A 27127-nucleotide genomic window follows, 5' to 3' on the forward strand; every position below is an offset into this window, starting at 1 on the left:
CAATCAGGTACCAGAAACTTACTGTGATCTCCCAATTAGGAGAATCTCTACAACCCATTTTGAATTAACTTCTCTCATTCTCCCACAGCACAGAGAAGCCCCCCGATCGTGCTGGTCCATCCCTCTCCCACCTCGGTAACCGAGGGAGAAATGGTGGAGTTGCACTGCCAGGTCACAGGTCATCCGCAACCCCAGATCACATGGTACAGGACAGCCGGGCCTCTGACCACCAACCACCAGGTAGGGAACGACCTCTGCTCCGTGTTTCTGGCCACTGGACCCGGTCTGGGCGAGTGTGAGTGACGGAGACTGTGATTTTCCTGTTGAATCTTCAGGTTGACGGTTCCGTGCTGCGCATCCTTCAAGTGACTTCCGCTGACGCTGGCGATTTCATGTGCCGTGCCGAAAACGTCCTTGGAATGCAAGAGATCAAATTCTCCGTCTTGATCATCTCAATATGTATGTTGCCTGTCATTCTCCAGAAGCTTTGATTTGCACTAACTTTCATTCTTTCTCTGTCTGTGCCCCTCACAGTTGCACAGTGTTGACTGCAGCTTAGGTCAAATGTTTGTTCAACTTTGTATGTTCCCAAACAAGATTTTCAAGGAGAGTCTGATAACCAGTGTATTATAGAAGGACGCTCATCTTATGGGTCTGTAAATGTAATATTTAATGAGAGAAAATGTTTCCAATCAGTAGTCCACAAATCAAATCCATTCCTGCTTCTTTTCACATTTACATATCGCCCATTAAAGTGTTTTTCATCAGGATTTTATAGAAACACATAAAATTATAAAAGGACTGGACAAGCTAGATGCAGGAAAAATGTTCCCAATGTTGGGCGAGTCCAGAACCAGGGGCCACAGTCTTAGAATAAAGGGAAGGCCATTTTAGACTGAGGTGAGAAAAAACATTTTCACCCAGAGAGTTGTGAATTTGTGGAATTCCCTGCCACAGAGGGCAATGGAGGCCAAATCACTGGATGGATTTAAGAGAGAGTTAGATAGAGCTCTAGGGGCTAGTGGAGTCAAGGGATATGGAAGAAGGCAGGGTTATTGATTAGGGACGATCAGCCATGATCACAATGAATGACGATGCTGGCTCAAAGGGCCGAATGTCCTCCTCCTGCACCTATTTTCTACGTTTCTATGTTTCTATGAGTGGTCATTAGCCCCAGAAAATCATATCTCAACACGTCCCACGTGCAGGAGGCAATTGAAGTAGTGATTAAGAACTGTACAAATCATGTTGCTAATTCGGGATCACAGTAAATATTTGATGTGGTTTCACATGCAAGTCTTCATGGCTCGGGATCACGGTTCTGAGGCAAATCAGCCATTCAGTATGCTAACTAATAGACACGAAAAGCTGGAGTAACACAGAGGGACAGGCAACATCTCTGGAGAGAAGGAATGGGTGACATTTCAGGTTGAGACCCTTCATCAGACTGGTTAGAGATAAGGGAAACCAGAGATATAGGCGATGATGTAGAGAGATAAAGAACAATGAATGAGAGATATGCAAAAAAGTAATGATGGTAAAGGAATTGTAGCTATTTGTTGGGTGAAAGCGAGAAACTAGTGCAACTTGGATGGGGGAGAGATGGAGAGAGCGGGAATACCAGAGTGACTTGGAGTTAGAGAAATCAATATTTATACCACTGGGCTGTAAGCTGCCTAAGCGAACTATGAGATGCTGTTCCTCCAATTTGCGTTTAGCCTCACTCTGATAATGGAGGAGACCTAGGACAGAAAGGTCTGTGTGGGAATGGGAAGGAGAATTAAAGTGTTTAGCAACCGGGAGATCACGTAGGTTCAGGTGGACCTAACCAGCTTGGCAACAGGAAGCAATGCCAGACTGTGGGGGCTTCCAGCAGACAATCAACTTCCTTGCTATCAAACAAATGAAGATCAGTACTATGAAAGGTGAAGTCCCGCAGCTACCTAGAAGTTGGTCAGTTGCATATACAGAAAGGATTGAGACATTATTTTTAATAGTGGTTATGCTTATGAAAATTATGATGGGAAACGTAAAATATACATGCCGGGCATTTATATTTCACGTTCTTTTGGAGGGCAAAACATGATTCAGTATCGCTCAGTCAGAGTCCCAATTCATGAAATTGACTGATATAAATTAGAAACACAATTAGGAGATATTTGTGGGTAGATTACATGCAAAAATTGATTCTGTGCAGCTACTGAAGAGAGAAGAAAAAAATTAGGTTTGGTGTATGTGGGTGGTAGATAAGGGTTTGTTGTGGTGCGATGAAGGGTTTGTGTTAATGCTGTATCTCTCACGTGCAGTGGTATTGCAGCAACAATTGCTGGGAAGAGTGTCAGACCATAATACATGTGAGGCAGTGCAGTTTGATTCATCACACAGTTACTCAATCCTTGGTTCCATTCAAATAAAACAATTTACAGCAGAAGTATTCAGCAAGAGGCGGAGAGTGAAAATCTCCATCATTTGCCCCATAAAACATGATTACCCGGGTATTGTGCTGGAATCACGAGCTTGCGTTAAAGGTTGAGGTGCCATTTGATCTTCTCCCCTTCCTGTTCCCTATGTTGTTATTCAACAAACAAAACGGTTCATTTTAATCTCTGTCTCACTTCCACTTCCTACCATCCACAGCCCAAAGTCGACCCCCGACTGTGCTGGTCCATCCCACTCCCACCTCGGTAACCGAGGGAGAAATGGTGGAGTTGCACTGCCAGGTCACAGGTCAACCGCAACCCCGGATCACATGGTACAGGACAGCCGGGCCTCTGACCACCAACCACCAGGTAGGGAACAACCTCTTCTCCGTGTTTCTGGCCACTGGACCCAGACTGGGCTTTGTGTGAGTGACGGAGACTGATTTTCCTGTTGAATCTTCAGGTTGACGGTTCCGTGCTGCGCATCCTTCGCACGAGTACCGCTGATGTTGGCGATTACGTCTGCCGTGCCGAAAACGTCCTCGGAATGCAAGAGATCCAATTCACCGTCTTGATTACTTCAATATGTATGTTGCCTGTCATTCTCTAAAACCATTGATTTACATGAACTTAAATTCTTTCTCTATAATAATAATAATGGATGGGATTTATATAGCGCCTTTCTAATACTCAAGGCGCTTTACATCGCATTATTCATTCACTCCTCAGTCACACTCGGTGGTGGTAAGCTACTTCTGTAGCCACAGCTGCCCTGGGGCAGACTGACGGAAGCGTGGCTGCCAATCTGCGCATACGGCCCCTCCGACCACCACCAATCACTCACACACATTCACACACATTCACACACAGGCAAAGGCGGGTGAAGTGTCTTGCCCAAGGACACAACGACAGTATGCACTCCAAGCGGGATTCGAACCGGCTACCTTCCGGTTGCCAGCCGAACACTTAGCCCATTGTGCCATCTGCGCCCCTCACAGTTCCACCGAGTTTTGATTGTAACTGGGGTCAAAAGTCTGCTCAACTTTATATATTAATAAACAAGTTTTAGAAGTTTAGCTTAGTTTAGAGATCCAGCATGAAAATAGGCCCATCGGCCCACCAAGTCGACGCGGATAAGCGATCCCGCACATTAGCACTATCCTACACACACACACACACCAGGGACAAGTTACAACAAGCCAATTAACCTAAGATCCTGAATGTCTTTGGTGTTTGTGAGGAAACGGGAGATCCCGGAGAAAACCCACGCAGGCCACAGGGAGAATGTACAAACTCCGTATAGATAACACTCATGGTCAAGATCGACCCCAGGTCTTGGTTCTGTAAGGCAGCAACTCTACCGCTGCGTCACCATGGTGCCCGCAAGTCAACCTTTCAAGAGAGTTTAATAACCAGAGTATTATGGAAGGAAGAACCACATCCTATAGATCTGTAAAGTTAATATTTAAGGAGAGAAAACATTTCAGATCAGTGATCAAGAAATGGGATCCATTACTGCCTCTTTTTTCATTTACAGACCACACATTAATGCGTTTTTAATCGGGTTAAATGACACGAATCATAATTTCTCGGTGACACGGTGACCATCGTGAAATTGGCCCCAAAAAATAATATCTCAACATGTGCTACTTCCCTATTGTCCTCTGATCGGGCAGTAGGTAATTGAACTATTGAGTGAGAACGGTTCAAATACAACAAAGACTGGGAAAAGTAGCAGTGTAGTTTGATTCCCCACTTGGCTCCAAAGCATTTGTTTGATTCATCACATCCTCACAGCTACTCAATCCTTGCGTCCATTTGAAGAAATCAATTTAAAGCAGAAGTATCCAGCAAGAAGCGGAGAGTACAAATCTCCAGCACCTGCTCCATGGCTATAAACCATGATTACCCGGGTATTGTGCCGGAATCAAGGGCTTGCAGTAAAGGTTGAGGAGCGATTTGATCTTCTCCTCTTCCTTTTCCTTAAGCCCCTATCCCACTTAGGCGATTCTTTTGGTGACTATAGGCGACTAGGCTGTTTTCACATGGTCGCGGAGTGACGCCTGTATGGTCTTGAGGAGTCTGCTCAAGTCGCCTAAAGAGTCCCGTTTTTCTGGTCGCCGCTGGATTTTGAAATGTTCAAAACTTTTCGGTGACTCTGGGCTTGACGTAGCTTGTCTTCTCCCTTCGTAGGTGCTGTCGTAGGTTGTCTCCAGGATGACGCAGGTTGTCGCCAGGTGACGTTGGTTGTTGCCGGGTGCTGACCGGTGAATACCGTTGGCGAACACCTACGTCAACCGGCGACAGGTACCGGCGACTGAATTGTCTTCAGTTGTCGGCGACAAGGTCATTGCTTGTTGTAGGTTGACTTTGGTTGTCGTAGGTTGTCGCTTGTGTCGTCATACGTTGTCGTAGGTGGGAGTCCTAATGGGTCGCCGGTTGTCGGTAGCTTGCCGCAGCGTGACGTCGATTAGTCGGTAGGTTGTAATAGCTTGTTGTAGACATTGTCGCAGAGGTGGTTCAGTCACCGCTTTTTCGGCGACCTGCTACGACTGTGACAGTCGCCGGCAGTCCCCGAAAAAATCACCTAAGTGGGACAGGCCCCCTATGTTGTTATATAACAAACAAAATGGTTCATTTTAATCTCTGTCTCATTTCCACTTCCTACCATCCACAGCCCAAAGTCGACCCCCGACTGTGCTGGTCCATCCCTCTCCCACCTCAGTAACTGAGGGAGAAATGGTGGAGTTGCACTGCCAGGTCACAGGTCAACCGCAACCCCGGATCACATGGTACAGGACAGCCGGGCCTCTGACCACCAACCACCAGGTAGGGAATGACCTCTGCTCTTTGTTTCTCGCCACTGGACCCGGACTGGGCGAGTGTGAGTGACGGAGACTGTGATTTTCCTGTTGAATCTTCAGGTCGACGGTTCCGTGCTGCGCATCCTTCACGTGAGTCCCGCTGACGTTGGCGATTACGTCTGCCGTGCCCAAAACGCCCTTGGAATGCAAGAGATCCAATTCTCCGTCTTGATCATCTCAATATGTATGTTGCCTGTCATTCTCTAAAACCATTGATTTGCACTAACTTTAATTCTTTCTCTGTCTGCGCTCCTCACAGTTCTACTAAGTTTTGATTGTAACTGGGGTCAAAAATCTGTTCAACTTTATATGTTAGTAAACAAGTTTTAGGAGATGAGTTTAGTTCAGAGGTTCAGCACGGAAATAGGCCCTCCCGCCCACCAAGTCAACGCCGATAAGCGATCCCCGCACAATAGCACTACCCCTACACACGCACCAGGGACAATTTACAATTTTAACAAGCCAGTTAACCTACAATCATGCATGTCTTTGATGTATGGGAGGAAAGCTGAGATCCCGGAGAAAACCCACGCAGGCCACAGGGAGAATGTACAAACTCCGTACAGAAAACATTCATAGTCAGGATCAAACCCGGGTCTTGGCGCTGTAAGGCAGCAACTCTACCGCTGCGCCACCATGATGCCCCCAAGTCAACCTTTCAAGAGAGTTTAATAACCAGAGTATTATGGAAGGAAGAACCACATCCTATAGATCTGTAAAGTTAATATTTAAGGAGAGGAAACATTTCAGATCAGCAATCAAGAGATGGGATCCATTACTGCCTCTGATTTCATTTACAGACCAAAAATTAATTCGTTTTTAATCGGATGACACGTATCATCATTTCCCAGTGACACTGCGACCATTGGCCCCAAAAAATAATATCTCAACATGTGCTACTTCCCTATTGTCCCCTGACTGGGCAGTAGGTAATTGAACTATTGATTGAGAACTGTTCAAATACAACAAAGACTGGGAAAAGTATCAGTTGAGGGACAGTGTAGTTTGATTCCCCACTTTGCTCCAAAACATTTGTTTGATTCATCACCTCCACACAATCCTTGCTTCCATTTAAATAAATCAATTTAAAGCAGAAGTATCCAGCAAGAAGCGGAGAGTGCAAATCTCCAGCACGTGTTCCATGGCTATAAACCATGATTACCTGGGTATTGTGCTGGAATCAAGGGCTTGCAGTAAAGGTTGAGGTGTCATTTGATCTTCTATTCCTGTTCATCATGTTGTTATATAACAATCAAAATGGGTGTTGTTAATCCCTGTCTCACTTCCACTTCCTACCACCCACAGCCCAAAGTCGACCCCCGACTGTGCTGGTCCATCCGACTCCCACCTCGGTAACCGAGGGAGAAATGGTGGAGTTGCACTGCCAGGTCACAGGTCAACCGCAACCCAAGATCACATGGTCCAGGACAGCCGGGCCTCTGACCACCAACCACCAGGTAGGGAACGACCTCTGCTCTGTGTTTCTGGCCACTGGACCCCGTCTGGGCGAGTGTGAGTGACGGAGACTGTGATTTTCTCATTGATGCTTCAGGTTGACGGTTCCGTGCTGCGCATCCTTCGTGTGACCTCTGCTGACGTTGGCGATTTCATCTGCCGTGCTGAAAACGTCCTTGGAATGCAAGAGATCAGATTCTCCGTCTTGATCACCTCAATATGTACGTTGCCTGTCATCTTCTAAAACCGTAGTTTTGCATTAACTTTCATGTTTTGTCTGTGCCCCTCACTGTTACATAGTGTTTTGATTGTAATGGGGTCAAAAGATTCTTCATTTTTATATATTAGTGAACAAGTTTTAGAAGTCTCGTTTAGTTTAATTTAGAGAGACAGCACGGAAACAGGCCCTTCTGCCCACCAAGTGTCCGTGCCGACAAGCAATCCCCGCACACTAGCACTATCCTACACACACACACACTAGGGACGATTTGCAATTTTATCAAAGCCAATTAACCTATAAACCTGTACGTTCTTGATGTATGGGAGGAAACCAGAGATCCTGAAGAAAACCCATGCAGGTCCCGGGGAGAACGTGCAAACTCTGTACAGACGACACCAGTGGTCAGGATCAAACCCGGGTCTTGGCGCTATAAGGCAGCAACTCTACCGCTGCGTCACCATGGTGCCCCCAAATCAACCTTTCAAGAGAGTTTAATAACCAGAGTATTATGGAAGGAAGAACCACATCCTATAGATCTGTAAAGTTAATATTTAAGGAGAGGAAACATTTCAGATCAGCAATCAAGAGATAGGATCCATTACTGCCTCTGTTTTCATTTACAGACCAAAAATTAATGCGTTTTTAATCAGATGACACGTATCATCATTTCCCAGTGACACTGCGACCATCGTGAAATTGGCCCCAAAAAATAATATCTCAACATGTGCTACTTCCCCTGACTGGGCAGTAGGTAATTGAACTATTGATTGAGAACTGTTCAAATACAACAAAGACTGGGAAAAGTATCAATTGAGGGACAGTGTAGTTTGATTCCCCACTTTGCTCCAAAACATTTGTTTGATTCATCACCTCCACACAATCCTTGCTTCCATTTAAATAAATCAATTTAAAGCAGAAGTATCCAGCAAGAAGCGGAGAGTGCAAATCTCCAGCACGTGTTCCATGGCTATAAACCATGATTACCTGGGTATTGTGCTGGAATCAAGGGCTTGCAGTAAAGGTTGAGGTGCCTTTTGATCTTCTATTCCTGTTCATCATGTTGTTATATAACAAACAAAATGGGTGTTGTTAATCCCTGTCTCACTTCCACTTCCTACCATCCACAGCTCAAAGTCGACCCCCGACCGTGCTAGTCCATCCCTCTCCCACCTCGGTAACCGAGGGAGAAATGGTGGAGTTGCAGTGCCAGGTCACAGGTCAACCGCAACCCAGGATCACATGGTCCAGGACAGCCGGGCCTCTGACCACCAACCACCAGGTAGGGAACGACCTCTGCTCTGTGTTTCTGGCCACTGGACCCTGTCTGGGCGAGTGTGAGTGACGGAGACTGTGATTTTCTCATTGATGCTTCAGGTTGACGGTTCCGTGCTGCGCATCCTTCGTGTGACCTCTGCTGACGTTGGCGATTTCATCTGCCGTGCTGAAAACGTCCTTGGAATGCAAGAGATCAGATTCTCCGTCTTGATCACCTCAATATGTACGTTGCCTGTCATCTTCTAAAACCGTAGTTTTGCATTAACTTTCATGTTTTGTCTGTGCCCCTCACTGTTACATAGTGTTTTGATTGTAATGGGGTCAAAAGATTCTTCATTTTTATATATTAGTGAACAAGTTTTAGAAGTCTCGTTTAGTTTAATTTAGAGAGACAGCACGGAAACAGGCCCTTCTGCCCACCAAGTCCGCGCCGACATGCAATCCCCGCACACTAGCACTATCCTACACACACACACTAGGGACGATTTGCAATTTTATCAAAGCCAATTAACCTATAAACCTGTACGTTCTTGATGTATGGGAGGAAACCGGAGATCCTGAAGAAAACCCACGCAGGTCACGGGGAGAACGTGCAAACTCTGTACAGACGACACCAGTGGTCAGGATCAAACCCGGGTCTTGGCGCTGTAAGGCAGCAGCTCTACCGCTGCGCCACCATGGTGCCCCCAAATCAACCTTTCAAGATAGTTTAATAACCAGAGTATTATGGAAGGAAGAACCACATCCTATAGATCTGTAAAGTTAATATTTAAGGAGAGGAAACATTTCAGATCAGCAATCAAGAGATGGGATCCATTGCTGCCTCTGTTTTCATTTACGGACCACACATAATGTAGCGATGTTACAAAACTTACCTTCAGCAGCGCTGCAGTCCTGCCACTGGCCTTGTGCGCGCCTTTGAGGGGGGGGGGGGCGGGATTAAAATCCAGTTTACTACCGCCTGTCTGAGGCGGATTTCCTCGGGCTGCTAGCTGCTGAAGAAAAATCGTTCCAACTTCCATTCCCGGTATATATTTTTTAATCGTGAGACAATTTAATAATTATATTAAAATAAAAGTCGACTTCAAACGCCGTCAACGCCTACAACGTGACGGATCTCAAGTACGGGACAAAACACGGTGTAAGTCGTCTATTTTACATATAAACTTGCTTCTTGGGATGACTTTAATCAATCCTCTATAAGCGAAAATGTGATTTGGGCCCCATATGAACCGGCAGTGTTTTTCCTGACGGTATGGGGTTCAAATTCACCGTAAACGCAACGTTCCAATCGATCACGTTCCAGAAGCAAGATGACTAAAATGCCCATTTTTTTTGGAGATAAGCCGTCTAAATTGTCTATATTTAGTGTTATTCACTCTCTCCATGATCATTATTTTTAAACTAATTATTCACAACAGTTTGAGTCACATGTAATATGCAAAAAACAATAATTTGATTATATTTTGGGTGGATGTTTCTAGATTAATTTATGGGAATTAAACATTAAATTCCTTCCATCTGGGATATAAATTAATGACATTGAGATTTAAAAATCATGTTATATTGTGAATTTTTGTGTGAATGGGATTAGTTTGTTATTTGGATACTTAGGCTATTTAAAAAAAATATCCTTTTCTTAAGAAATGGAATCTACAGGACATTGTTAATTGGAAAGTAGTGGGCAGAAAGGCATGTCATGTGTGGTATGAAGAGCAAAAACCTGTAGTTTACAATGCCAAAATTGAAAAGTTGAGGAAAAACAAGATGTACAGAGTTGCTTATTGGTTATAATCTGAGAAATATGATCATGCTACTGATTATGATATGCAATGTACCAGCTTGCAACTGATCTTCTCCATAAAGACTTGGTCTATTGCTAGAATTTGTAATTTATTTACCTATCTGTTACAGATTTACAGCATATAATACAATAATATTAAAGTTCTGATCTTGAGAATATCATATTTTTGAATTTTCAAGGCAGAGTGTTTATTACTATTTCCGTCACAACAGGCAATTTTGTAATTAACTACAATTAGGTAATTAACTAATTATATGCTTTAATTTCAGGTCATCCAAGTAAGAGGTGTTATATTTGTTTCAGAATGCTTCAATCTATAATAACTGAAAATTTCATTCAGTTCCTTTGATTTTTAAGAAAGTTATGGGCTTTTGACTGTCCTCGATCACAGCTTTTGTGTTAAGTCAATGGAAAAGCAATAGGGAACAAATTTCCGAGTATGAAAATGGCCATAACTTTTTTAATATTTAACATATGAAAGTGAATTAGGTGTCAAATTAAACTTCTTTTTATGCTTTATATGATGGGATAAATTGCAGACTTGATTTTTTAAATCTCAAAATTTTGTAACATTGCTAATTAATGCGTTTTTAATCGGTTTAGATGACACGAATCATCATTTCCCAGTGACACATCGTGAAATTGGCCCCAAAAAATAATATCTCAACATGTGCTACTTCCCTATTGTCCTCTGATAGGGCAGTAGGTAATTGAACTATTGAGTGAGAACTGTTCAAATACAACAAAGACTGGGAAAAGTATCAGTTGAGGGACAGTGTAGTTTGATTCCCCACTTTGCTCCAAAACATTTGTTTGATTCATCACCTCCTCACAATCCTTGCTTTCATTGACAAAAAATCAATTTAAAGCAGAAGTATCCAGCAAGAAGCGGAGAGTGCAAATCTCCAGCACGTGTTCCATGGCTATAAACCATGATTTTCTGGGTATTGTGCTGGAATCAAGGGCTTGCAGTAAAGGTTGAGGTGTCATTTGACCTTCTATTCCTGTTCATCATGTTGTTATATAACAAACAAAATGGTTGATTTTAATCCCTGTCTCACTTCCACTTCCTACCATCCACAGCCCAAAGTCGACCCCCGACCGTGCTAGTCCATCCCTCTCCCACCTCGGTAACCGAGGGAGAAATGGTGGAGTTGCAGTGCCAGGTCACAGGTCAACCGCAACCCCGGATCACATGGTACAGGACAGCCGGGCCTCTGACCACCAACCACCAGGTAGGGAACGACCTCTGCTCTGTGTTTCTGGCCACTGGACCCCGTCTGGGCGAGTGTGAGTGACGGAGACTGTGATTTTCTCATTGATGCTTCAGGTTGACGGTTCCGTGCTGCGCATCCTTCGTGTGACCTCTGCTGACGTTGGCGATTTCATCTGCCGTGCCGAAAACGTCCTTGGAATGCAAGAGATCAGATTCTCCGTCTTGATCACCTCAATATGTACGTTGCCTGTCATCTTCTAAAACCGTAGTTTTGCATTAACTTTCATGTTTTGTCTGTGCCCCTCACTGTTACATAGTGTTTTGATTGTAATGGGGTCAAAAGATTCTTCATTTTTATATATTAGTGAACAAGTTCTAGAAGTCTCGTTTAGTTTAGTTTAATTTAGAGAGACAGCACGAAAACAGGCCCTTCTGCCCACCAAGTCCGCGCCGACAAGCAATCCCCGCACACTAGCACTATCCTACACACACACACACTAGGGACGATTTGCAAGTTTATCAAAGCCAATTAACCTATAAACCTCCACGTATTTGGTGTATGGGAGGAAACCGGAGATCCTGAAGAAAACCCACGCAGGTCACGGGGAGAACGTACAAACTTTGTACAGACAACACCCGTGGTCAGGATCAAACCCGGGTCTTGGCGCTGTTAGGAAACAGTTCTACCGCTGCTCCACCATGGTGCCCCCAAGTCAACCTTTCAAGAGAGTTTAATAACGAGAGTATTATGCAGTGACGGAAATCGCTATCAAAACATGGGGGGGACACAATTTCTTGACAGCCGCGCGGGCACACACACACACACACACACTTTGATCTTTTATTCTTGTTCATCATTGTTACGACTCCCGAATGCAAGTACTTCAGAGCCGCGTAACACAAGTCAAAAACCAGGTTCAGGTTCAAAAACAGTTTTAATTATTCATTGGAACACAAAACCCAAACCTGATTTAAACAACCCAGTCAGGGATATGGATAAACTGACAAACAATTTAACAATGCTCCAGCCAGCCACGCAATGGGCCGTCGAACCGGAGACTCCAAAACCTGCCCAAAGAGATACAACCCTGAAACCAAAATACACGAAAACTCTAAGGTCAGCCCTTATCCGTCCCAATTCAATATCTGTTAACAAGGAATGGTGAAAGTACACAAAGTTCTATGCCATGTGGTCAGGCTTTCCTCGGCCCACACCAGCAGTCTGCTCATCAGTCAGGGTCGACGAAGAAGAGAGAGAATCCTGGGAAGCTCTGGTATTTATATTTCAGATGAGTCACCCGTCACCTGACGCAGCTTGGCCAATCGGGTACAGGAGCCTTTAACCCCTCGATTCCAGACTCACAGCCACGAGGCCTGTACTTGGGATAGAAACAGAGAAAGGTAAGTACATAGCATTCACCAGGAGGGGGAAGCGCCTAACACCCCCACCCAAAGATACTGAATAAGTTTCTGAAAATGAACTAAAAAAACACCACCAAATTTCAGCAACTATTCAGTAGCAGACATCACTGGCGCGACAATGCATCAGCCAATACATCATCCTTGCCACGGATATGCCAGTCAAATGAGACAACCGCAAGGGAAGCGTCTCCAAAGCCTCAGAGTTACTCAGCTTTCCCTGCGTTACTGCCACAGACAACCGTGCCTCCCCCACATCACCACCCGTGTCAGGGGGCAGCACCACTGCAGCCACAACAGGCTTAGAAGGACATAGCTCCGACCCATCAACCTCCACAGGCTCCTGCTCATGGTACTGTTTCATCATGTTAACATGACAGAGCTGAGTCTTACGCCTCCGATCAGGGATACCAATAACGTAATCCCTCTCACCAACCTTCTTAACCACCTGATAGGGACCGCTATACCGAGCCTGCAGACTGGAACCCGGAATAGGCAACACCAGGACCTTGTCACCTGGAGAAAAATTCCTACTAGAAGCCTTCCTGTCGAACCAGTCCTTCATCCTAGACTAAGCAGAGGCAAGATTACCCATTGCCAGTTCGCATGCCCTCCTCAGTCTAGAGCGAAAAGTACAGACGTGGTCTAAAATACTACGTTTTGTATCCTCCTGCAACCATTTCTCCTTCAGGACCCTCAACTGTCCACCCAGAGGACCATCATGAGCCAAACAGAGTATCTCGTCCCTATACCGACGAGGCATCACAATCTGATCAACCACGCTCCAATCATCATGCCCAGATATATCCAAGGGAGACCACTTTCGCATCAGTAAGCCATCCCTTAGAAAATACCCCTTTGTTGTGGAATCCATATCCCCCTCAGGCACTGCGCAGTCGAACAGATCAGATAAACCTGGATCACTCTTTTGCTCCTCAACCAGCCGGTCACGTGACAGTGACACCGGCACATTTCCAGACACTATCCCATCTTGAGATGGAGAAACACCCTTCACAACACAGGATCTATCATCCTGATCCCCAAAAATGCTCTCACTCAGGTCCACCACATCCTCAAACTTCGCCTGGCTCTTAGCCATAGCCCTCGTGACAGCACAAGCTGCGAAGACCTTTGGATGCTGCATAGCCAATCTATCAGGACTCTGCACCATCGGAACAGCCGTCACCTCAGGAGTGACTAAAACTCTACCTCCTGCCAAGTCATTCCCCAAAATCACAGAAACTCCCCCAACGGGAAAACACGGCCGTAACCCAACAGTTACCCGGCCTGAAACCAACTCGGACTCGAGACGCACGGTATGCAAAGGCACTACCATGTCATCCATCCCGAATCCTACCACTGGGACACTTGACCCAACCGATGATTCCCCAGAAAACGGCAGTACACCATCCAATATAAAGGACTGAGTAGCACCAGTATCACGCAAGATGGATACTGGAACTCTATCACCCCCATCCTCTAGAGAAACAAAACCATTCATGATGAACGCAGAATAATTCCTACACTCATCAGACTCAGGCACCTCAGGTACGACAGGTGCCTTCTGTGCACCCACCAAAGCCACAGGCTTTGCATTTTTCTGCTTCAGAACGGGACACGACTTTAACATGTGCCCTCTCCTTCTACAATAGTAGCACACAGGACCTTCATTAGTCCTCACATTTCCGTCAACCTTATCAGCTCGGACCTCCCCCTGTATCAACGTGCTGCCACTTGCAGGCACAGAAACAGCTTTGACACTGCCACCGGCGACACCACCACGATCAACCGGCCGTGCACCAAAACTATAGGATCGCCCAACAAAATCAGATTTATGAGTCAATACATACTCATCTGCCAACACCGCAGCCTTAGACACCTTATTCACCTTCTGCTCATTAAGGTAAGTAGTAACCCTCTCAGGGAGACAGTTCTTAAAGTCTTCCATAATCATCAAGGCCCGCAGTAGCTCAAAATCCTTCACTCCTTGAGAAGCGCACCACCTGTCAAAAAGTGCCTCCTTCTCCCTAGCAAACTCCACATAAGTCTGACTATCAAACTTCCTAAAGCGCCGGAATTTCTGGCGGTACGCCTCTGGAACTAATTCATAAGCCCTTAATACTGTAGACTTCACACACTCATAGTCCAGACTGCTTTCAACAGATAAAGACGAGTACACCTCCCGTGCTTTACCCACAAGGACACACTGTAATAGCAAGGTCCACACGTCCCTAGGCCACTTCAAGGACAAAGCCACCCGTTCAAACACTGTGAAATACTTGTCCACATCCTTCTCACGAAACGGGGGAACCAGGCGGATGTTCTTGCTCATATCAAACTCCCGTTCCCTAGAAGAAACCCGGGAATTATCTATTTCTTTTTCCCGCAGCTGAAATTCAGCCCTTTTGGTTTCCTCCTCAAGCTCAAGCCGTTTCATTTCAAGAACATGCATGAGCTCTTTCTCTTTTAACAAAGAGGCAATTCTCTGTGACTCAAGCTCCATCTCCTTCAGTTTAATGACGGCCTCCATGTTCTGAACTGGCTGAACAGAAGGTGGGGGACTGTCTGCACCACCAGGCAAAACTCCACCCTCCACCAACGCAGCCCACAACTCCGATTTAATGGAGTGTTTCTTTGAATGCTTGTCAATAGTCACGGCATAGTTCTCAGCCAGCAAAATCAAATGCTCTTTCGTACATCTATCAAACAACTCCCGACTAGGAGCCTCAACAAATTCTTTCACCTTAAATTCCATTTCTAATGTAGCACCAAACCACCAGCTAAAACTTGGGCACTAATGCTACCACAAACAGGGAAGAAAAAATTCCCTCACAACACACAGACTTCCTCAGTCCAGAAGCCTACCAAAAAACCCCCCTAAAAACGTCTAGGGTCCTCAAAACTTAGGACGAGCCCCCATTTTGTTACGACTCCCGAATGCAAGTACTTCAGAGCCGCGTAACACAAGTCAAAAACCAGGTTCAAGTTCAAAAACAGTTTTAATTATTCATTGGAACACAAAACCCAAACCTGATTTTAAACAACCCAGTCAGGGATATGGATAAACTGACAAACAATTTAACAATGCTCCAGCCAGCCACGTAATGGGCCGTCGAACCGGAGACTCTAAAACCTGCCTAAAGAGATATAACCCTGAAACAAAATACACGAAAACTCTAAGGTCAGCCCTTATCCGTCCCAATTCAATATCTGTTAACAAGGAATGGTGAAAGTACACAAAGTTCTATGCCATGTGGTCAGGCTTTCCTCGGCCCACACCAGCAGTCTGCTCATCAGTCAGAGTCTACGAAGAAGAGAGAGAATCCTGGGAAGCTCTGGTATTTATACTTCAGATGAGTCACCCGTCACCTGACGCAGCTTGGCCAATCGGGTACAGGAGCCTTTAACCCCTCGATTCCAGACTCACAGCCACGAGGCCTGTACTTGGGATAGAAACAGAGAAAGGTAAGTACATAGCATTCACCAGGAGGGGGAAGCGCCTAACAATCATGTTGTTATATAACAAACAAAATGGTTGATTTTAATCTCTGTCTCACTTCCACTTCCTACCATCCACAGCCCAAAGTCGACCCCCGACCGTGCTAGTCCATCCCTCTCCCACCTCAGTAACCGAGGGAGAAATGGTGGAGTTGCAGTGCCAGGTCACAGGTCAACCGCAACCCCGGATCACATGGTCCAGGACAGCCGGGCCTTTGACCACCAACCACCAGGTAGGGAACGACCTCTGCTCTGTGTTTCTGGCCACTGGACCCCGTCTGGGCGAGTGTGAGTGACGGAGACTGTGATTTTCTCATTGATGCTTCAGGTTGACGGTTCCGTGCTGCGCATCCTTCGTGTGACCTCTGCTGACGTTGGCGATTTCATCTGCCGTGCCGAAAACGTCCTCGGAATGCAAGAGATCAGATTCTCCGTCTTGATCACCTCAATATGTATGTTGCCTGTCATCTTCTAAAACCGTTGTTTTGCATTAACTTTCATGTTTTGTCTGTGCCCCTCACTGTTACATAGTGTTTTGATTGTAATGGGGTCAAAAGATTCTTCATTTTTATATATTAGTGAACAAATTTTAGAAGTCTCGTTTAGTTTAGTTTAATTTAGAGAGACAGCACGGAAACAGGCCCTTCTGCCCACCAAGTGTCCGTGCCGACAAGCAATCCCCACACACTAGCACTATCCTACACACACACTCACTAGGGACGATTTGCAAGTTTATCAAAGCCAATTAACCTATAAACCTCCACGTCTTTGGTGTGTGGGAGGAAACCGGAGATCCTGACGAAAACCCACGCAGGTCACGGGGAGAACGTACAAACTTTGTACAGACAACACCCGTGGTCAGGATCAAACCCGGGTCTTGGCGCTGTTAGGAAACAGTTCTACCGCTGCGCCACCATGGTGCCCCCAAGTCAACCTTTCAAGAGAGTTTAATAACGAGAGTATTATGCAGTGACGGAAATCACTATCAAAACATGGGGGGGACACAATTTCTTGACAGTCGCGCGGGCACACACACACACACTTGATCTTTTATTCTTGTTCATCATGTTGTTATATAACAAACAAAATGGTTGATTTTAATCTCTATCTCACTTCCACTTCCTACCATCCACAGCCCAAAGTCGACCCCCGACTGTGCTAGTCCATCCCACTCCCACCTCGGTAACCGAGGGAGAAATGGTGGAGTTGCAGTGCCAGGTCACAGGTCAACCGCAACCCAGGATCACTTGGTACAGGACAGCCGGGCCTCTGACCACCAACCACCAGGTAGGGAACGACCTCTGCTCTGTGTTTCTGGCCACTGGACCCCGTCTGGGCGAGTGTGAGTGACGGAGACTGTGATTTTCTCATTGATGCTTCAGGTTGACGGTTCCGTGCTGCGCATCCTTCGTGTGACCTCTGCTGACGTTGGCGATTTCATCTGCCGTGCCGAAAACGTCCTCGGAATGCAAGAGATCAGATTCTCCGTCTTGATCACCTCAATATGTACGTTGCCTGTCATCTTCTAAAACCGTTGTTTTGCAATTACGTTTGTTCTTGCTGTGACTTCCTCTGGCAATAATACTGAGTTTTGACTACATCTGGGCTCAACACTATATAGTGGGAATAAAGTTTTCAAAGTCTTTCAAGAGAGTTTAATAGCCAGAGAGTATTATCGCAGGGAAAAGCCGAGGTATATTCTCTGCCTAAATCATTACAACAGGTATGTTACCTGTCATTCTCCAAAATCATTGCTTTGTTCTCACCCTTCCCCTCAGTTACACCATGATTTAACTACTGCTGGTTGTAATAGTACTTGTCTTAAATGTCTGGCAAGAGTCAAGAGTGCTTTATATTGTCATATAAAACAAGAAATATGGAAGCAAGTTTTAGAAGTCTTTCAAAAGATATTTAACAACCTGAGTATATGATAGACACAAAATGCAGGAGTCTCAGCGGGACAGGCGATTTTATCAGTTTGGTTTATTGTCACGTATACCGCGATACAGTGGAAAGCTTTTTGTTGCGTGCTATCCAGTCAGCAGAAAGACAATACATGATTACAATCGAGCCATTTACAGTGTATAGATACATGATAAGGGAATAACGTTTAGTGCAAGTTAAAGCCAGCAAAGTCTGATCAAGGATAGTTCGAGGGTCACCAATGAGGTAGATTGTAGTTCAGCACTGCTCTCTGGTTGTGGTAGGATGATTAAAGAAGACCATAGTGTAGATCAGTTAAAATAATATTTAAGAAAATGTTTCAGATCAGTGGTCAAAAACTTGAATTTAGCTGTGCATCTTTTCATTTGATAAATCACTGATTAAAGTAATTTTATTGGGCTAGATCAAACCAGTGATCACATCCCAGTAAAATCTCACACGTCAGGAAATTGATCCCAATGCATACTATCGATAATTCAGCTCAGCACATCTACATTTTTCCAGCCGGTCAGCCTACATCTGTGGAAGCAGGTGTGTGCGTTGGCCATCTTCTTGGTTGCATGACATTTCAATCCCCCTCCCCATTCCTACATTGACCTGACTGCCATTCTGATTCCCATTCCCACATCGATCAGTCTATCCTTGACCTTCTCCATTGACACAGGAAGCCAAATGTAAACTGGAGGAACAGTACCTCATATTCCACCTGGGCAGTCCATAAGCCAATGACATGAATTTTCCAACTTCATGGAATGTTCTTTTCTCTTTCCTTCTGATATACCCAGGTTCTCACCTTCCCCATCTGCCCTCATCATCTCACACTATACCATACTGAGTATTCTATCCTCTCCCCCAACTGAGTCCATGTGCCCAAAATCCTCCCCTCATGTTATTCCACTTATTGACATTCTTACATATTTGATTTCAGCATCTGCAGTCTCTTGTATCTCCCCTCTTACTTTCTAGCCTGTCTCTAGCACCATCCGCCCCACCTCATGACCCCAAGATCGTGTTAATAGACTGAGCAAGTTTGAAGAGTTCATTGGCGTACTTCTCTGGAACTAAGAAAATTCATACGGTACAATTTGCGGTTGCATGTCTCATTCTGGTCTCCACACTCCCACAGCAGGAAGTAGGCCCCCGACCGTGCTGGTCCATCCCTCTCCAACCTCGGTAACCGAGGGAGAAATGGTGGAGTTGCAGTGCCAGGTCACAGGTCAACCGCAACCCCGGATCACATGGTACAGGACAGCCGGGCCTCTGACCACCAACCACCAGGTAGGGAACGACCTCTGCTCCGTATTTCTGGCCATTGGACCCGGTCTGGGCTTTGTGTGAGTGACGGAGACTGATTTTATTGTTGAATCTTCAGGTTGACGGTTCCGTGCTGCGCATCCTTCACGTGACTACCGCTGACGCTGGCGAATACGTCTGCCGTGCTGAAAACGCCCTTGGATTGCAAGAGATCACATTCTCCGTCTTGATCACTACAATAGTAACCCGTATGTAACGTGTCGATTTTATATCTATATTTGATATGGACCAACTTTAACCCTATTTTTACTGGCATACCTATTAATATTGTTCGAAAACAAGAAATTCTTGTTCTGCTTGACAGGTAGTCGGTTACCAACTTTGGGGAAAGCAGAGGTATGAGTGGTACAGTGATGCAGCTGGTAGAACTGCTGCCTCACACCTTCAGTGACCTGGGTTCAATCCTGACCTCAGTTACTGTCTGTGTGGAGTTTGCCCATACTCTCTTTGACCTTGTGACTTTCCTCCAGGTGCTCTGGTTTTATCCCACATCACAGAAGCCTGCAGGGTTGCAGGTTCATTGGCCACTGTAAATTGCCCAGAGTATGTAGGTGAGTGATAGAATCTGGAAGGAGATGATGGAAATGTGGCGAGAATAGAAGTACACAGATTCAATGGAGAAAGTGGCCTCCCGTATTGTAAAGAAATCTGAACTACATCGAATGTTTGCAGGAGGGGAAATATTTTATAACGTGTTTCCTAGCTTTCTCCAGCTTTGCTCTTTATTGAAGCTGTCAAATCCCTGCTAACATTTAGATAGATCTAAACTATACTAAACTATTTGAAATCTACTAAATGTGAAATAAATAATTGGAAAAAAAAGAAAATTAATAATATGTTATTCACGTAGAAACCATGATTTAAGCAATCAGAAATATTACTGTGATCACCCTAGTGTGCAGGTGATCGCTGGTCAGCTTGGACTCGGTGGGCCGAATGGCCTATTTCCACACTGTATCTGTAAACTAAACTAAACTAAGGTAAACTAAACTAAACTAAATACAAATAAGCTTGGAATGTTCATGGTCTTACCAGCCTATGTCAAGGGCAGGAGCACTGTGTATGCTGCCAGCAGGTTTGAGATCTCTGCGTTTGGATGCACCTGAACTATCATCTCCAGCTACAAGGGTGGTGGACGCCATTTTCGTTCAGCCCTGGTTGCCATGGGATTCGAGAAGCCCTTTGATGTGTCCACGTGAATCTTTTGGCTTAGTTCCCGCACATGGAGTTAGAGTCACACAGCAAGGAAACATGTCCTTTAGCCCAATTCGTCCATACTGACCAAGATGTCCCATTTAGGGGCAGCACGGAGGTGTATTGGTAGAGCTATGCCTTATAGCGCCAGAGACCCAGGTTCGATCCTGACTACGGGAGCTTGTCTGTACAGAGTTTGTACATTCTCCCCATCACCTACGTGGGTTTTCTCTGAGATCTTCGGTCTCCTCCCACATTCCAAAGACGTACGGGAATTGCCCCGAGTGTGCGGGGATTGCTGGTCGGAGCGGGCTTGGTGGGCCAATGGGCCTGTTTCTGCACTGTATCTCTAAACTAACATTAAAAAAATTAAGTTAGTCCCATTTACCCACAGTTGGCCCAAATCGCTCAGAAACCTTTCCTATACATGTACCTGTCAAAATGCCTTTCACCAGAATATTTGTAGCTGCCGAGGGAGAAAGGTGCATGGAAGGATCTTGTGGTAATGAGATGGATTGTGTTCGAGCCAGGAGAAAGAAAGAGTGTCCATGATGAGACCTAGAAGCAATGGGGTTTTTTTGTGATGGTGCACCAGCACCTATAAGAAGTTAAAAACTGGATTGAGGTTTATGAGTCGTCAAGAGCGTTTTATTGTCATATGGCCCAGATAGAACAACGAAACTCTTAATGCAGCAGCACAACAGAATATATAAACATAGTACACTATAAAAAATATAATAATGAGAAAGAAAGTTCAGTGTACGTATATATACACATATATCCTCATACACATATATGTGTGTATATCTATATACACACACGCACACACATATATACATATACACACGCACGCACACATATATGTACACACAATAAACAAACAATAATAGTGCAATAATAACAATGATAATGTAGTTCAGAGCTTATTTGAGGTTGTCGTGTTTAATAGCCTGATGGCTGTAGGGAAGAAGCTGTTCCTAAACCTGGACGTTACAGTTTTCAGGCTCCTGTGCCTTCTTCCCGATGGCAGGGGTGAAATGAGTGTGTGGCCAGGGTGGTGTGGGTCTCTGATGATGCTGGCTGCCTATTTGAGGCAGCGACTCCTGTAAATCCCTTCGATGGTGAGGAGATCAGAACCCGTGATGGACTGGGTGTGTTCACAACTTTTTGCACTCTTCTTTGCTCCTAGTCATTCAAGTTACCGAACCAAGTTCAGCGCCCATTAATGTCACGTGAACCGTTATAATTGTACTGGCACCTTTTTTGTCAACAAAAAGAGCACTGCCTGGAAGCAGATATGCAATTCTGTAAGATCCGGTTTCATGTCTCTACTTTTGACCTGTTTCTCCACTAAAATCCTCTTCTGCTCTCCATTCTCACCACAGGGCCTGGGACCCCTCCCAAAGTGAAGGTCTATTCCTCTCCCAGCTCGATCACAGAGGGTGAAATGCTGGAGTTGCGCTGCCTGGCGTCAGGACAACCAGAGCCCAGAGTCACATGGTCCAAGGGAGCTGGCCATCTAACAACCAATCATCAGGTACGTCTAAATTGTGGGCGGCACAGTGGGGCAGCGGTAGAATTGCTGCCTTACAGCGCCAGAGACCCAGGTTCAATCCTAACTACGGCTGCTGTCTGTATGGAGTTGGCATGTTCTCCCTGTGACCGCGTGGGTTTTCTCAGGGTGCTCAGGTTTCCTCGCACACTCCAGAGGTGTACAGGTTTGTAGGTTAATTGCCGTTGGTTTAAAAAAAATTGTAAATTGTCCCTGGTGTGTCGGATAGTTCTAGTATACGGGCTGATCGCTGATCGGCGCAGACTCGGTGGGCCGAATGGCCCGTGTCTGTGAGAATAAGATAAAAAATGCACTTTCCCTACAGTAGGCAACATTTTATGCAAACACACTGGGCATGGGATTTGTAGTTTCAGTCATATTGTCGATGAACAAGGGAGATTTTTCGAGAAAGATCCAAATGGGATTTACGGCTGACCCTCAGGCAATGAGACCAAGCGGTTATTGTGTGGCAGATACTGTTTAGAAGTGGAGGAGGATGAGAGGGGTGATATGTCTAATGTCAGCAGACTGTGGATGCCTGATAGGCTGTGACGTTGTCAGGCTATAACCTTGTACTTCACCTCACCACTGAATGAAGCAGGTGCCAGGTGAACTGCTGCCACTTGAGGCACCAGTGGGTGTAGTATTGGGGGGAGTGAGTCAGGGTCAGTGTTAAGGTTGAGGCAAAGCTATGCTATTTCCATTTTACAACATTCTTGAACTAACCGGGAATTCAGTCGATGGGTAGCTGGTGTAGAGGAGGAGTTGGGGCCAGAGTTGAACACCCATAATCATGATGAAGGGCAGGGCAGCCTTGAGGGGCTGAGTGGCCTCCTCCTGGTCCTGTTTTTTTGCATCCTCGTTGTGAGCCACTCACAAAGTGTCATCGGGAATTCAGTGGCCTTTAACTTTCTACCTCATATTTCATGACCCTTCGATTTTATCCTACACTTATCATCATGAATGAATGAATTAATTAATGAATTATTGCCACGTGTGACAAGTCGCAGTGAAATTCTTTGTTTTGCATTCCCAAGGTATGCAAAGAGTCGCCACATAAAGGACGCTGACAAAGTTACCAAGTATCCCACGCCAGATCCTCCTTTGTTCTTCCACCCCCCACCCCTCACGGTGGTCCGCCCACGCCGGGTCTTCCTTCATATATCACTTCCATCGTATCAACTTTGGAAAAGGCTATTTAGTTGAGGTCCTTTTAAGATTCCTGATTTAAGTGACCAGCTCCGAATATGACAAGTCAATTTAATAATCTCGCTTCCCTTTAAATTTCAGCCACCTCTTATCATTGGGTTGATTCCTAGACCCATTTACCTTTGCCTGTGAAGTGGTAACTAGTTATGAAAATACTATCTCAGGAGAGATCACAGGAACAGGATTAGTTCTTTCAGCCCTCAATCCAGCTGTGAGCCGCACCAACTCTCCATTTGGCACGAATGTAAGAGAAGAAGAAACCATCATTGTTGTTCCACCGGGTTTAGTTTAGTTTAGAAATAGAGAGTGGAAACAGGCCCATCGGCCCACTGAGTCCGTGCCGACCAGTGATCCCCACACAATAACACTATTCCACACACGCTAGGGACAATTTGCATTTATACCAAGTCAATTAACCAACAAACCTGTACGTTGGAGTGTGGGAGGAAACGGAAGATCTTGGATAAAACCCACGCAGGTCACGGGGAGAATGTACAAACTCCGTACAGACAGCACCTGTAGTCGAGATCGAACCCGGGTCTCAAGCGCTGTAAGGCAGCAACGCTACCGCTGAGCCACTGCAGCTCCCAGTGTGTGTGTGGTGCCCTGGACACTATATGGGCGCGTGTGAGTGACTGAGGCTGTGATTTTCCTGTTGATTCTTCAGGTTGACGGTCCCGTGCTGCGCATCCTTCGCCTGGGTCCCGCGGACGCTGGCGATTACATCTGCCGTGCCGAAAACGTCCTGGGAATGCAGGAGTTCAAATTTTCCGTCTCGATCGCATCCACGGAACAAAGTACGTAAAATTCCATGCTTATCCCCTGTGTCTTGTCACGTCCTTTGATCTGAACGCTTCCGTGTTCTTACCATTCACTGTCAGTGTGGCGTTTTGCGTCTATTGTCTATTGTTTAATCTGTTCGATTGTCAGGTAATGGATCAAGGAAGGTTGTAATCTCACCTGGTCTGCTAGTAGTGACCCATGGCTGACTTCACCTCCATTCTAATCGCCTTACATGATGCTATTAGCATTTAAGGACTCTTAGCTTTGAAGTAAAGAGATTTACTTTGAGCAAAGAGATTTCTCTTCATGTTGTGTCCACTTGGTTCCACAGCCATGACCTCTTGCTGTAGGTTAGCTCTGATCAACGCAGCCCAGTGTTACAAAGGGGACGGGCACCCATTTGCAGCACCAGCTTTATTTTTCTACTATCGCCAATATGGTAAACTAGGACTTTAAAGGGTGTATTAATTCACCACTACCTCTGTTGCATTGAATGTAAATACCACTATAAATGATAAATGCCTATAGCGTGGACCTCATATCTCTGGGCCTCAATATTTGCTTTTGTGGACACTTGAAAAATGATTCTATTCCTGAAAGTTCTGTGAACCGTTAAGGACCTTGCCGTGGTGGATCCTGATCAAATGTTACCAGGATCTGGAGGGTCCAGAGCAAATGGTCACGGCCCTGGAACCAAGTGACCCAAGATGAAGAGAAATCTCCTTATTCAAAAAGTCGAGACCCATTGAAACTCACACCCATAGTCATGTTCAAGCTAAGGATCCATAAATGCTAATAGAACCATGGAAGATTAGTATAGAATGCAGGTAGAGTTAAGGTGAAAGATCAGCAATGATCAGGGTGACATAGTGGTACAGCGGCAAAGTTGCTGCCTTACAGCGCTAGAGACCCGGGTTCAATCCGGACTATGGGTGCTGTCCGTACAGTGTTTGTATTTTCTCCCTGCGACCATGTGGGTTTCCTCCAGGTGCTCCAGTTTCCGTTCACATTCCAAAGACGTGCTGGTTTGTAGATTAACAAGGGTATTCTCCCTTGTGTGTAGGATAGAACTAGTGTACAGATGATTGCTGGTCAGCATGGACTCGTTGGGCCGAAGGGCCTGTTTCCACACTTTATCTCTAAAGTAAACTAAACAAACCTGGAAGACAAAAATGCTGGAGGAACTCAGCGGGTGGGGCAGCATCTATGGAGAGAAGGAATAGGCGACGTTTCGGGTCGAGACCCTTCTTCAGACTGATGTCGGGGAGGGGGGGGGGGGGGTGGCGGGAAAAAGGAAGGAAAAGGCGGAGACAGTAGGCTTGTGGGAGAGCTGGGAAGGGGAGGGGAAGGAGGGAAAAAGCAAGGACGATCTGAAATTAGAGAAGTCAATGTTCATACCGCTGGGGTGTAAACTACCTAAGCAAAATATGAGGTGCTGTTCCTCCAATTTGCGCTGGGCCTCACTCTGGCAATGGAGGAGCCCCAAGATTTTTGTCTACCTTCGATTTTTCCAGCATCTGCAGTTCTTTCTTAAACAAAACTGGAAGTTCCTTCTCTGAGCCTGTATCCTGATTTGCACACTTTCAGCTAGATTTCCATTCTGCCTAGTTTAGGGCGTACAGATGTCATAGGACCACTGAAGCGTTTGAGAGGGCCCTGAGAGGTCAGATTTAACAAAGTCCCGTTTGAAGAATAGTTGCTACTAACGAGCCCTTTGTTGCTGCCTCTTTCATTCAAAGCCAGTCAGTTCAGCCGATGATGGTGCCCAGATTTTGATGTGCGTCACTAATGCCTCTTCTGATCTCCACTCCACAGTATATGAAGGTGTGCCAATAGTGAGAGTGCAGCCCACGCCCACCTCAGTAACAGAGGGAGATATGCTGGAGTTACATTGCCAGGTCACAGGACATCCTCAACCCTTCTTCAGATGGTACAAGATGGATGGAACCCTCACCGAGCGACACGAGGTGTGTTATCGCGGCAACATATACAAAACTTACGGGGATTGTTATCAGGCATTTAAACGTCCAGAACATCCAACCCATCTTTCCCCGGTTGCTTACCAGACTGAAGCAGCTCGAGAGCCAACCCACTCTCACAGTGGTCTTATGGAGGGAGTTCCATGAATTGGTCCCAGGCACGATGGAGATCCAGTGATATATTTCCAAGTCAAGATGCATGTGTCTAGGTGGATGAACCAAGGGTGGCCGTGCTCCTATGAGCCTACTACCCTTGACGTTTTGACACTAGGACTCATCGGCTTGGGAGCTGCGTTTCAGAGCAGCCTATATGTGGGATCTTGTACAGCATTGGTGGGGAGAATGAACATTTAGAGAGGTGGATATGTAACCAGTCAAGTGGATGGCATCTGCTGCAAGACATTGAGCTTCTTGAGAGTTATCGAGCTGCATTCATGCAGGCAAGTGGCGAGTGTTCCTCCAGGCTGATTATTGGTGCCTTGTGGATGGCGCAAAGGCTTGTCAGGAGTTGAATGACTAACCACGGGATACCCAGCCTCCCACCTGCTGTTGTAGACACAATGTTTATGTAGCTGGTCAATGGTGACCCAAAGATCCAGTGATAGTAATACCATGGTGCGCCATGTATATTAGATTAGACTCTCTACAGCTGGAGATAGTAATCGCCTGGCATTTCTGTAACAGGAATGTTGATTTGCCACTTATCAGCCCTTGCCTTGGCCCATGTTGCCTTAGTCTTACAGCCTACAGATGTTACATGCCCAACAACAGCATGGGTGTGCCTTCACCTGAAGGGAGTCAGCAGCTCAAGAGGCAGCCCACCATCTCTTACAAGTTCAAGGACAATTAGGGCAATGCAATTAATGCAGGTCTTTGCAACAATGTCAGGACCCCATACAAATAATAATTGATGTGGAAGGTTCATAAGTCTGGCTCACATCACCAGGAGGACTGGTTGCATAGGATAATCACAACCCGGGC

The 27127-nt window shown here is 45.7% G+C and overlaps 1 protein-coding gene across 8 annotated transcripts in view; it reads left to right on the plus strand.

Moving 5' to 3' along the window:
• The window catches only part of hspg2 (heparan sulfate proteoglycan 2), a 365099-nt gene that overhangs the window by 271124 nt on the left and 66848 nt on the right, over positions 1-27127 (plus strand). For 5 of the 8 annotated variants that reach the window (XM_033047940.1, XM_033047942.1, XM_033047943.1 and 2 more), the window contains 21 exons: positions 89-240; positions 336-459; positions 2638-2789; positions 2884-3007; positions 5098-5249; positions 5345-5468; positions 6590-6741; positions 6837-6960; positions 8087-8238; positions 8334-8457; positions 11122-11273; positions 11369-11492; positions 16253-16404; positions 16500-16623; positions 17307-17458; positions 17554-17677; positions 19242-19393; positions 19488-19617; positions 22009-22160; positions 24052-24181; positions 25983-26134. In XM_033047940.1, coding sequence (XP_032903831.1) covers positions 89-240; positions 336-459; positions 2638-2789; positions 2884-3007; positions 5098-5249; positions 5345-5468; positions 6590-6741; positions 6837-6960; positions 8087-8238; positions 8334-8457; positions 11122-11273; positions 11369-11492; positions 16253-16404; positions 16500-16623; positions 17307-17458; positions 17554-17677; positions 19242-19393; positions 19488-19617; positions 22009-22160; positions 24052-24181; positions 25983-26134 — 2924 coding nt within the window. The remainder of the gene's footprint in view (positions 1-88; positions 241-335; positions 460-2637; positions 2790-2883; positions 3008-5097; positions 5250-5344; positions 5469-6589; positions 6742-6836; positions 6961-8086; positions 8239-8333; positions 8458-11121; positions 11274-11368; positions 11493-16252; positions 16405-16499; positions 16624-17306; positions 17459-17553; positions 17678-19241; positions 19394-19487; positions 19618-22008; positions 22161-24051; positions 24182-25982; positions 26135-27127) is intronic. The other 3 variants (XM_033047944.1, XM_033047946.1, XM_033047947.1) reach the window with 3 other exon arrangements.

The sequence above is a fragment of the Amblyraja radiata genome, chromosome 31 (assembly GCF_010909765.2).
Source record: "Amblyraja radiata isolate CabotCenter1 chromosome 31, sAmbRad1.1.pri, whole genome shotgun sequence".
In the NCBI taxonomy this organism is placed as follows: Eukaryota; Metazoa; Chordata; class Chondrichthyes; order Rajiformes; family Rajidae; genus Amblyraja; species Amblyraja radiata.